This window comes from Astatotilapia calliptera, chromosome 20 (assembly GCF_964374335.1).
Source record: "Astatotilapia calliptera chromosome 20, fAstCal68.1, whole genome shotgun sequence".
In the NCBI taxonomy this organism is placed as follows: Eukaryota; Metazoa; Chordata; class Actinopteri; order Cichliformes; family Cichlidae; genus Astatotilapia; species Astatotilapia calliptera.
Window position 1 is genome coordinate 30,733,717 of NC_137441.1, and position 13,188 is coordinate 30,746,904.

General features: G+C 40.2%; 1 protein-coding gene across 1 annotated transcript; it reads left to right on the forward strand.

Annotated features, from left to right (window-relative positions):
* Positions 1 to 5,039: 5,039 nt before the first annotated feature.
* Positions 5,040 to 6,374, forward strand: LOC113013664 (transcription factor HES-2-like). Its single transcript, XM_026154747.2, has 3 exons — positions 5,040 to 5,207; positions 5,318 to 5,501; positions 5,612 to 6,374. Exons 1-3 carry the CDS (start codon positions 5,118 to 5,120, stop codon positions 5,935 to 5,937), a joined length of 600 nt encoding a protein of 199 aa, XP_026010532.1. The 5' UTR covers positions 5,040 to 5,117; the 3' UTR covers positions 5,938 to 6,374.
* The last annotated feature ends 6,814 nt before the right edge of the window (positions 6,375 to 13,188 follow it).

Consider the following 13,188-nt stretch of genomic DNA (forward strand, 5'->3'; position numbering starts at 1 on the left):
ATTTAAAATTAACTCCGGCAAAGTAGAAAACTCTTCTGTGGTCAGACAAATCTGAATTTGAAATCTATCCAGCTTGTTATCAGTACTCATTTCAAAAGCCTGCATAATGCTGATGATGGTATAAGAGTGCACTGTGCATCTGGAAAGGCACCATCAGTTGTGAAAGATGTACATGCAAGCTCTAGAGCAACATATTCTCCAATCCAGAAGAAGCCTTCTTTAAGGAAGGCTTCACATATTTCAGCAAGACAATGCCTTACCACATGCAGCATCTATTACAACAGAATGGCTTTGTACTTGAAGAGTCCAGGTGCTGAACTATCCTGCCTGCAGTCCAGACTTTTCACTAATGGAAAACATTTGGAGCATCATGAAATGATAAGCATGACAAAGTAGACACAGGACTCCTGAGAACCTAAAACACTATATCAGACAAGACTGGGACAACACTGCTTTCCCAGATGTTCAGCAGCTTTTTCCCCCTTAGTTCCCAGATGTTTACAGACTGTTGCTCAAAGAAGAGTGGATACTACACAGTGGCAAACTGTGACAACGGTTTTGAGATGTGTTGCTTCAATCAATTTTAAAACGATTAAATATTTTTCTTAAATTGATACATGTTACACATGTAAAGATTTGAGTTTTAAAATGTAGGCTTATGAGATCTTCAGATCATTGCATTCTGTTCTTATTTACTTTTTACACAGCTTCCCAATTTTTGAAACTGAGTTACCATCATTGTCTATGCTATTGTCTCGCATCCCCCCCAAAACCGTTCTACTTTGATGTGTCTTGTATTGAGAAGGACTCACACAGAATTCAATTCGTGGTTGGAGTCTGGCTGGCAAGTTAAGTCTAAGGTGTAAGCTTTCTATTTTCAAACATTTAAGCTCAGTTTCCTGTATTGGACGGTACCAAAAATGCCACAGATATATAAAATCAAACACCTAGCCATACAATGTGGCTACATTTCTGAAAAAAATAGTTCATTTTAAAGAGATCATTGAGTTGGAATGTGATTTTTCCCATGGCTGCGCAGCTGCTGTGTAGTGTAGGTGACCCATACTTCAGTCATATAATGTGAATTCTACTAAAAACTACAAAGACTATAGGGGGATGGTAAAAGAAAATTAGATGGTTTAAACATCGTCATGGTGTTAACACCATACTAAAAGTTTACAGTAAGTGTGCAATGCAGATAACTTAGTTTACCAAATGGCAAACAGTAAAGCCCATAATAATTTTTTACAAAGCCAAAGTCAGTCCACAGTTTGTTTGTGTCTTATCTGTTGGAAAATGCAAGCTATTGAATGTACCAGGTTGTCATATCATGTCAAACAAAGGACACAGTCAAGGAATTAGAATTATTAAATATTTGACATTTCAATTGAATCAAATATTTATTTCACCAGCCTTCATCTGGAATGGCATTTTTGTTTAAGCTTTCAGGGGGAAAAAAAGAAGAAATAATGATAAATACACCAGTGCTGATATGCTTTTAAGAAAAAAAAACATCAACTGAAATGTTTGTCTTATGTCTCTCATGAGTCTGGCACAGATCATCACAGTATCACAACAACAAAAGTCAGTTCTTGTTTGAGCCAAAACAGAAGGGTACTCTAGTCTTTTTGTTTTTTGTGGTACTTTGTAGATCAAAATAAGACTCATTGCTTCTGCTACGCCTTGTGACCTCTTGGTCTTGCCATCACTTTGCTGTGGCTTGCTTTTTGTAAAACCTTGCACTGTGACAACTGGGAAAGGCTGGAGCCCCCTGGACTGGATAAATGTTTAGGAAAATGGATGGATGTTTGTAATTTCTAAGCAGTTTCTGCTTATATATCTGTACTATGTGTATAAATAGCTTAATAATTGATTACAATCAGATTTTTGACTGTTATAATCAAATTTGTATGAAACATGCTTTACAAAGATTTCTATGTCTCATCTTAAACACATTTAGTATAATTTAAAAAATCATATGTTTTATTTTCTTAGCTAAATGTACAATACAGATTTGTGGGAGATTTTTCTAACAGAATTAATGTGGAGCCAAACATTAGTGACCATGGAAAGGGCATATTTTAAAATAAAAACAAACAAAAAGATGATATTTTATATATAGCCTAATTGTCGTCTTTAATGTTTCTGCACATTTTGAGTATTTATATTATATTCATATATATTGTTTATTGCGATTACTTCTCGCCTTTCTTTTAGTACCGACGTGGGACAATACTCTAATTTCGTTGTACAATTGCACAAAGTATGATCGTGCAATGACAATAAAGAGTTCAGTTTGTCAATGAAAGAATGGAAACTGGCAGAAAAAAACGATTATTGGATGTCTTTTTTTTGTAGCATTTCACGAAAATATGTATTTTTGAGCTTGCCGTTATGTATTTGGTATATAAATTTTCAGTCTACTTTAGGCTACATAGAATAAAATATTTTTTTTTGTTTGTTTGTTTTTTGTTTTTTTGCTCCGTACACAAAGGTCAGTCCTGAGTCTAGCAGATGCTTTCGTGTCATGTGGATAATGGTAGCGTAGAATTTGGTTTGGGTCGCCAAACATCGTTTAGGGTGCAGTCGCGATTTGAAGTCTGGAAAATCTCCAAGTCTGGAAATTTTCATGTGGCTCCATGAAGTGGAGACGATCACCTTTGGCAGAGCAGAGTCCTTCGACGCATTTGGTTTTACGCCTCAGTGCGCTTCAGCTCCATCTGTCTGAACGCTTTGGCTCGTGTCAGTCTCATGCCGTTTATACAACCAAATTCTATTAAATCTCATAAGCAAACTCAGCGATTAGGATTTTAAAGATGTTTTCTTTAGATGCACAGGATAGCTCTTTGCCGTTTCATCTCTTCATCCAGATTGTACCTTGTCCACAATTATACTGAAGATGTTATAATTGGTATACTTATTGATTTATTTCCGCGGTAATAAACAATTTGACAGTTTATTTCATTTGGTTGAGTTGAAGAAATGAAATGGGGATTTAAATACCTAGTTTTACTGGAAACAAACAAACAAAACAAATTATGTGCATCTCCCACACAGTTGCTGTAAAACTTTGAGTGACTCCACTTTTCTGTACACCCTTCAACAAAGGATCACTGTGCCCTAATCGTGCACAGATGGATACCCACGCTGAAACCAAAACAAAAAAGGGTCCCAACCGAAGCCTTTCCTGGACTTTTTTTTTCGTCTTATCGCGAAGTGCCAGTTCCCATACTGGACTTGGTGGCGGTTATTTGAGGCCCCATGGGGCAGGGCGCGTGCAAAACCGTGCATGTGTAATGCTTGACAAAAGAGGAAGGTTAAATCCCTGAAGCTATAGAGAAGAGCAGATTGCAGTCGATGGGACAGCGTATCCTTGTCTAAATTATGAGTTTGTTGTGCGGTATATCTGGTTTCGCGTGCGTAAAAATTTACTTCAGTGTGATGCACATGTCTCGCTCCTTCTTGTTTCCTTGGAAATTCCCTGCGCAAAATGTATCCATAAAACTCCAAGGTGCTTCAATGACATTAAACATCAAAAGATCAATAACTAAATTTATTTGACATCATTTAAAACAGAGAGCGTTTATATGCATTTTTGCAGTTTTGTCTATTTTTTATTATGAACTCCTAGTTCTGAGTATTCTAGATGTTTTCTCCCTTTTCTACTCATCATGCCGTTTTAACTTGACTGTTACAAAAATACAACAATTGCACCATTGCGGTCATGTCCCCCTCCCCCACCACAGCCCCCTGCCTCGCAAAAAATGAGAAAAAAAAGAGACAAAACAAGAGTGAAGCACATTTATGGCGAGAGGACACATGATCGGGAGCAGGGGCTGGGATGCTGATGCGAGAGTGGTGCAGCAGCGGCAGACGGGGGAGGGTGCATAGAGACGGGAGACGAGAAAGGCGGGGGTGAGGTGGGGTGGGGGGTCCCATCTGTTGCTCCGATCGTGGCGCGTGCCGAACGCGTGAATCCTACTGGCAGCTCATAGGCCTGAGAAACTGACACTCTTTAAAACAGCATTTAAATAAAAGCTGTTTAAAGTTCTGGAGGTTGATGTTATATGTGTCACAGTTATCGTTTACAGATTGCATTATTCTTGTATTTACATAATTTGTAGGGAATACTTAACATTTCCATAATTCATAATTCAAAATTCATATTTAAGTGCAACGATTCGTGGGAGTATTTATCAATTTTTTTCAATTCTTCCTTTAAACATGTGTATTGTATTGCACATGTATTGCACGGCTATGATATGCGATCTTATATTGCACATACACGCCTCATTTTGCTTGCATTGCGAGCTGTCCGTCACCTCCCCCACTGCTACAGGTAAACACCGTGTTGTCGATATTGGAAGCAGTCTGCTGAGGGTCCAGAAGCAGATGTTAATCCATACATGGCTTGGCTTGGGTATCTGGTTTATTAATTTTGGAATAGATTAGTCCTCCCCTCAAATTCATTCATCTAGCTCCTTTTTGTTTTGTTGTGGCGGGAACGAAACCATAAATAAACGCACGGTATTAATTTTCATTATGCAGGATGTTTTTGTGTGTGTGTTTTTTTAATCTAACTTGTAATTGTTCATTTATAGCTGTTTAACTTTGATGGGTCTTATAAAAACATGCTGACTTTACTTGTAGGAAGTGCTTAATACAAACATAAACAAAATGATACATAGGCAACTTTTAATAATTAAAGTTATTAACTAACAACGTCACGAAAAGAACAATGATACACCGTAGATAATTACAATGGCGGTTGTCTGCCTAAGAAAAAAACAAGTTTTCATACCCTGCACTTGTAATTTGATCTTGGATAGACGTTGAAGCCTTAAATATTAAATGCAGTAAAACGCAGCAGCATCACGAAACTCCGCATACCAACATACAGACGCGGGGGGCCAGATGGTCCAGACAGGATTTCTACTCGTCTCCCAAGGGCCTCGCCCCCTGTGTCATGCCCCCGCTGCAATGGCTTGTGTTCCCTCCCCTCTGACGCTCCGGCTCCACATAAATAGGAAGCTCGCCAGCTCAGCGGCACACTTCAGCTCAGCCGCTCAGGAAGCAAGCATCTCCCGTCAAAAGCACAACAAGAAAACGCAAACAGAATGAGTCCCAGCTTCACTACTGAGGCCAGCCAGCCTCTCCCTGCAAGGTCCACCGTGGCCCAGAGAAAACAAGCCAACGAACTTAGAAAGGTAAGGAGAAGACGAACCACTACGCAGCTGTTTGTTTTGTTTCTGGAAATGTGTTCTGCGTTAACCCTATCGGTACAGCCTAGTAACAGTGTTGAAATTATTTTTTGTAGACTCTTAAACCCCTGCTGGAGAAGAGAAGACGAGCTCGCATCAATGACAGTCTCAATCATTTGAAGAGCCTGATTTTGCCCCTTGTTGGCAAAGATAACGCACGCTACTCCAAGCTGGAAAAAGCGGACATTCTGGAAATGACAGTCCGCTTCCTCAGAGATCTTCCTTCCACCCCAGTCAAAGGTGAGCATTATCTCTACGACATGCATAGCACACTGTTGTCCTCCAAGTTTTTAACACCCTTCTTGTGAAAATCCCAGCCACTGATCAAATATCTCCTGTCCTCTCTCCAGACTCCGCAGACAGTTACAGAGAAGGTTACAAAGCTTGCCTCCAGCGTGTTTCCGCGCTGCTTCCCAAAAGTCTGGATCAGGACGCGTGCCAACGGGTGCACGACTTCGTCCAGCAGTCCATGTCTGCCACCGTCACTCCAACCTGCCTGAACTGCTGTGCCCAGAGCTCCAGGACTTTACCTCAGATCCAAGAGAAAATTATGAGCCTCAAATCCAGCTTCACCTACAGGCTGGAGACTCAGCACCGCAGCAGCAGCGCAGTGGCTCCAAGCAGAGCGCAGGCAGACCAGCAGGCTGTCAGCGCTGCTACGTGGAGACCTTGGTAGATTAGATGGACAGTTATCTCACGCCTGTTTATTTTGTGCTGTTTACTATTTGTACTAAATCAGTGGTAGTTTTAGTGAGTACGGTGAAGAAGAATTGTTGGAGCTGTATATAAGTTTAAGTCATTTTGCGTTTAATGCTAGAAGACTCGAGCACAGATATCAAAGAAACTGAAGGTTTTGAACTTAAAAAAAATGCAATCCTCTTTGGGGTTTCAGAGTTACGGGTTGTAGACAACACTTTTGTAAACCCCACGGGTTATTTTGTTTGAGGTTTGCACGGTTGACTTAAATGTATTTTGGTCTGTGCAACAGAATAGTCAGTAAACACTATGTGTTAACTAGGATGATATATTATTTATGTACGACAAGACACGTTTTATGACATTTCTGTTTTGTCAATGACAAAATATTTTCAATAAAAGTATGCTCGACAAAGATGTTTATGGTGTTTGATCGTTTTTGTTGCGGTGATTGAAGGACCTCAAATTTATCACTGACCCTGGATGCCTTAATGAGACGATTCTGGGTGAAATGAAAGAAGAAAAAAGGCGCGCAAACGCACAAAGCCACAGGTCATCCAGAGCCCATTGATGCTGCTGAGCAGCTGCTCTATTGTTGCTGATGTAAGGCGCCGCTCTAGATGCCGCCAAATCTTTGGGAAGAAGTACTGGTTGTGTCACAGGAAACACACTGCTGAGATTACTGTGGGAGTAACAACAGACTAGACTACTCCAAAAAAAAAAGAAAAAAAAAAATTATATATATATATATATATATATATATATATATATATATATATATATATATATATATATATGTGTGTGTGTGTGTGTGTGTGTGCAGTGTATGTCTTGTATTGCTTTTAAATAATGTATAACCTTATTACAGAAAAACCATGAAACACCTTTTGCAGAAAACGCACTTGGTGTGACATATAGATGGTAGATGTAATCCCCGTGCTTTATCTACATTCAGTTTGTGAAAAGAGCAAGCCGTTTATAATTATGTTTTATTCAGATACAAATAATAATATAAGAGGTTTTACAAAATCTTGCAGAAATCATATTGTGTAGAAATTTTGTTAGACCTGCCTGAGCTCAAAATGAGGAAAATTCGGAATCTAAGAGGAATTATTAAGTTAACTAAAAATTTGTTTTCAACCAATATGGTGACAGCGCATAACCTAAAGCATCAATGTGTCTTTTTAAAAAAGAACCCCTAATACTGATTTTAACAATTGGAATATGAACTTATTATTTCATCTATTTTTCCCCATAAATGGTGACTTTGAAAAATGTTTACCTTTTGTATTTTGGTCTCAGACTTGGAAAGACTCGGGTGTTTTCTCTATTTTCTTATAATATATCAGAGAAAACCTCTCAGTTGTTTCACCTGAACTATTATGCTGTTTCTCCATTTCATAGCCTTGAGCTACATCCATGAGTGTTAAAATCTGATTTGATGATAAATTATTTTGACACAAAGTGAATCATGGGGCAGTATGGTGGGGCAGCATGGTGGGGCAGCGGTTAGCATTGATGCTTCACTTCAAGAAGGTCCTGAGTTTGACTCCACCAGCCAGCGGGAACCCTCCTGTGTGGAGTTTGCATGTTCTCCTTGTGATTGCGAGTATTCTCTCTGGGTACTGGGTACTCCGGATTCTCTCTGGGCGTGGTTTTAGCTCAGTCAGATGAGCAGGCAACCACATGCCTCATGGCTGAAAGCAGAGGGCCTAGGTTTGAGTGCGAACCCTGGCCCTTTGCCGCATGTCTTCCCCTCTCTTTTTCTCTCACAGCTCCACCCAGTGCTTCCTGCATAAGTTCTCTAATGACTCTGCTATAGTTGACCTCATCATTGATGGGGATGACAGGGAGTACAGAGAACTGACCATGGGTTTTGTGGACTGGTGCCAGCAGAACTGCCTCCAGATCAACAATAGAAAAACCACGGAGCTGGTGGTAGATTCCCACAGGCACAAACATCCTCCACTGCAACCACTAAACAGCTGTACATTCAGGTTGTAGATAGCTGCAGGTACCTTGGTGTTCATCTGAACAATAAACTGGACTGGATTCACAATTCAGATGCTCTCTACAGAAACGGGCAGAGCAGGCTGTACCTGTGTCTTCTGAGGTGAAAGACCCACTCCTGAAGACCTATGACTCTGTGGTGGTCTCAGCCATCTTTTACGGTGTGGTGTGCTGGGGCAGCAGCATCTCTGCTGGGAACAGGAAGAGACTGAACAGGCAAATCTGGAGGGCCAGCTCTGTTCTAGGATGCCCTCTGGACTCAGTGGAGGTGGTGAGCGACAGGAGAATGGTGGATGAGCTGTCATCCTTGTTGGACATCTCCCACCCAATGCGGGAGACTCCAACAGCACTGAGCAGCTCCTTCAGTGGCAGGCTGCGGCGCTCACGATGTGGGACGGAGAGATTTCACAGGTTTTTCTTTCCAACTGCTGTCAGACTCCACAACATGGTCTCTGCAGATGACCACACACGTGCGGACAGACAGACACACACATCCAATACACCATGATAGCCTTCGCCCAGTCTGCCTTATGTGCTATATTACTAAGTGCAATTTCCTTGATACGACATAGTATTTTATTCTATTTTATCTTATTCTATTTATTTTTTTTGTAAATTTTTTGCTGCTCTTAAATTGTACTGTCCACTTTCTGCTGTAACCAAAAAAAATTCCCACGTGTGGGACTAATAAAGATTTATCTTATCTTACTCCAGGTCTTTCCCAAAGTCCAAAAGACATGCCAGTCTCATTTTCATGGCTAGAAAATGAGACTGGCATAAAGAGCAAAAAGGTGACCTTTTATACTATAACTTTTTTTGATCAACCACCTATCCCTTATGATGATACAGCCCTTGAAGGTTTAACCAAAATGTGCTTTTCTACAGTGACTTATCATAAAACAGATAAAACATCTATGTATTGTCCTTGTTTCTGTCACAATTAGTCACTGATATTATATCGGTGCAGTTTCGGTACACTGATACTTAAACTTGGTTATAGAAAGAAACCAAGAGAGACTCTGGCTTTAATAATGGATTGGATTTATATAGCGCTTTTCAAGGCACCCAAAGCACTTTACAATGCCACTATTCATTCACTCTGGTGGAGGCAAGCTACGGTTGTATATCGTAAAAGTGATTTGTTTCCAGTTTTTAACAGAGCTTAAATTTACTTCCCAGTGCTGAGAACTCAATCTGGCTATGTTTCATGTTTAAACAATTATGAAGGCTCAAAATTTCAAAAGAATTCAAAAAGGAGTTTTAATCTATCTCTATGAGCTTTGGGGGGCTGGAACATGTGATATATTTATAGTATGATGATAAAATTTGGCGCACTTTCAATAAACACATTGATGTTTACAAAAATGGTCAAATACACTTGATAAAGTCCAAAAATTACAACTTGCTGATTTGGAGGGGGTTATATGGGAGGCTCATTGAATTTCCATGGAATTACTCATTTGGTGAGCAAAAGCAAAGACTTTTGCTTAACATTAGGAAGTAAATGTTTTGCCATTTTGCATAACCAAAAGAAAAACATGTGGCCAGTTCTGACATCCCGTTCTGATCAAACTTGTACATAAAAATAGAGAATGAATTCTGCTCTGCCATTAAATATCTAGCATTTCTAATTTATGTAGATGTTAGGCAGCACTTACCAGCACCAGCCAGTCATCAGTATATGCCTGCAATTCGCATAAATACTCTTTGCTTTCAAACGAAATGCACTAAATGGACATTATTGTGAACATTGCTGTGAACAGCTCCATCATGTCAGTCATAGAGTTAGATCCATATGTATTTGGACACTGATACAATGATAGTGTTTTTGCAATGATCCCTCTTTGCACTACCACAGTACATTTTACATGAAAACATTAAGATGTGATTGGAGTTCAGATTTTCAGCTTTAATAAAGGAAATGGGTACGTCTCTGCTGACCCCTCACATCCTGGACATACACTGCTCAAACTGCTGCCTTCAAACAGGCGCTCCAGAGCTCTGTTTAGGAACACCAGCCACCACAGAGACAATTTCTTCTCACAGGCTGTCACTGTGACGAACACAGTTAAATAACCCACTGTTATATTGTTCAGGTCATATAACTTCTGTGACATGTTATTTCTTACTTTTTAAAAAAAAGCTTTTTCTTTTCTTTGCATGCAGGAAGCAAAGTAAACTGGAAGCAAATTCCTTGTTTGTGTGCACAAATGTAGCCAAATAAAGATGTTTCTGATGTTATGACCATGTGCCATTTACCCATTGTCTGCCTCTGAAATGAAAAAGTACTGCTTTATTAGTGTCAGAAGTCTTTACAAAAACCCTCCAATTGTCCCATTCCTATATGGAGTATTCTTGTGTCTCCAGTTTGGTGGTTATGCCAGGATACTGTCCCTCCATTTTACTCTTCATGTAATCCCAGACACACTTGATAATGTTGAGATCAGGGCTCTGTGGGGGCCATACCTTCCAGTACTTCTTGTTCTTCTTTACGTTGAAGATAGTTCTCAATGACTTTGGCTGTGTGTTTGTATCTGGGACTCTCCACCATTTGACCTTAGAACTGAAGAAGCTTCTCGGATGAGAGGTGAAACGTCTTCAAGCAACTTAAAGAAGTCCAGACGCTTTTCTTTGCAAGCTCCTTTGACTACGATGACCTGGATGACTGAGAACCTTCACAGACATACCTGATGGTATTGCATGATGGATAAGTATCTGCCTGTATTTCTCAGGATTAAGAACACGATTAATCCTAGGCTTGGATGTAGGCTTCCTCACATTAATTGACCAAATCTCCAACTCCATTTGCAGAAATTCAACCCCAAACTTTCAAGGAACCTCCACCATGCTTCACTGCTGAAGCATGGTGTTGCTTCACTCACTCACTATTGTACCGCTCTCCAGCACTTCGATGAACAAACTGCCTTCTGCTACAGCTAAATATTTCAAATTTTAACTCGTCTGTCCAGAGCACCCCAGTTCCTATGTTTTTGTGCATGCTTAAGTCACTTGGTCTTGTTTCCACGTCAGTGGTATGGCTTTTTGACTGCAACTCCTCCATAAACATCACTTCCATCCAGACTTCTCCGGACAGCAGATGGGTGTACCTGGGTCCCACTGGTTTCTGCCAGTTCTGAGCTGATGACAGTGCTGGACATCTTCCGATTTCAAAGGGTGATAAGCTTGATGTGATCTGCTGCACTAAGTTTCCTTGGCTGACACTGCGTCTACAATCCTCAATGTTGCCCATTTCTTTGTGCTTCTTCAAAAGAGCTTGAACAGCACATCTTGAAACCCCAGTCTGCTTTAAAATCTTTGTCTGGGAGAGACCTTGCTGATGCAGTGTCCTTCACAACCTCACCTTGGTAGCAGAGTTTGGCTGTTTATCACCCAGTTTTAGGTCTCTTACACAGCTGATTCTGACCATTAGCATCTGTTTGGTATAACTGGTTGATCACCTGACTGTAATCCTACAAAGTCCCTGAATTTGATCAAGTGTACCTATGAGAATTGATGCTGGTTTGTTTGTTCGCTCATTTTGTAAACTGATAAAAAATAAACAATCATTATTTATCTTTCTGAAAGCATTCTCTGTTTACAACATTTTTTCCACACCTACCCACCTATCCAATTCCAATTGGAACAAATGGAAAAATGTTACAATTCATTTATTTCTCCATAGTTATGACTTTATCATAGAACAGTTTATGATAACAGTCAGTTGTCATAGCACTTCACAGTTTAGGTGTCAGAAAAAAACGGCTTAAATTCTTATATGAAGTAGTAAAAAAGAGATTCATATTCATTCATATCACTACTCTTTAGATTTTTAACTCCCTGTTTGACGCTCTGCACTCGAGCAGACATATAGACGTTGTAGTAAGAGCTCAGTTTGGGGAGTTTAGCCTAATTGACACTCTTCTGAAGTAATTAACATTCATACTCTTTCAAACTTTTTTCAATTTTACATTCACCGAGAAATGATATTTTTACGTTTCCACCGAAGTGATAGCCTCCACTAAAATAGGTGAACTGTACATGGTTAGAGAAAAATACTGAATTTGGTGCTCTCCGTTGTTTGAGTCGTGAAAAGCATCGAATCTCGAGATGAGGCAAAAAGTCTCTCCACCCTTAATTCCCATGAAGTGTTGGTACATTTCAGACAAAGGCTCGCTGTTATCGGTCTGCACAGATGGTTTGTCGACGCCGAATTTGATTGAAAACACAAAAGAGGACTCTAACCGTAAGAGCAAAACAGAGAAGAGCCGACCCCTCCCACCACCATCGTCCTGCAATCCCAGCAGGGCGCGAGGGGCGCGTGCAGCAAGTGTGCCTCTCAATTTCAGAACAGGGTTTGACTTCGTTTGAAGATCTTGTGCAGGCTTCTGATCTCAATATTTTACCCCTTTAGTATTTATTTGTTTACATTTGAAGTTAAATGCTGAACTAAGATAGCTTCACAAATCGACCCCATTGCAATATTATACCTATACTCTATTGCGTTAAAAAATATTAACTCAAACTGAACCAGGTGGAAAGATAGGATATATATTATATTAGAGAATTTAGTAGTAGAATTGAGAATTTTGCAGTCATATTTTATTTTATTTTTTCTACCACTGTCTCCGGTAAGACAAAATAATACTGCTTCGAAAAGATATCGACAGAGTCATGCACTCCTGCTCAAACATCTTTCATCTCTGTGAAAAGATTGAGCTTTGTTATGATAAACAACCATGTCACGATAGCGTGGACGCTTAAAAAAAGAAAACAAAACAGAGGCAAGCTATGGGAGACAACTGCAGCATAGAGTAAAACGGGATAGATGCAAAGCTTCTTTCAGTTGGACCCTAACAACATGGACCTATTAGAAGCTTGCAGATGGGATACCCACGCCAAAACCCGCGTTGAGATCGTGTGTCGTGCGTGTGAGGTTTATAGAAAAAGAGCACAAATGTTTGGAACAGTCTCTCTGTGTCTGCGTGCGCGCGCATAGACTGGACCAGGAGACTGCTTACTCCGGATGCGACAGAGGTGCAGGAGGAGTATGTGGGGTGTGGGGGTCATTAATGGAAGTTGGGGGTTGGTAGAGTTGGGAGCTCTTTAACAGACAGCCATCTGGTCCCCGTGGCGCGTGCTGCGCGTGTGGTTCCCCAGAGTGCAGTGGTATTTGATGGGTTGTCATGCCTATCCAGTTTATATTTTAAACAATAACAATAAT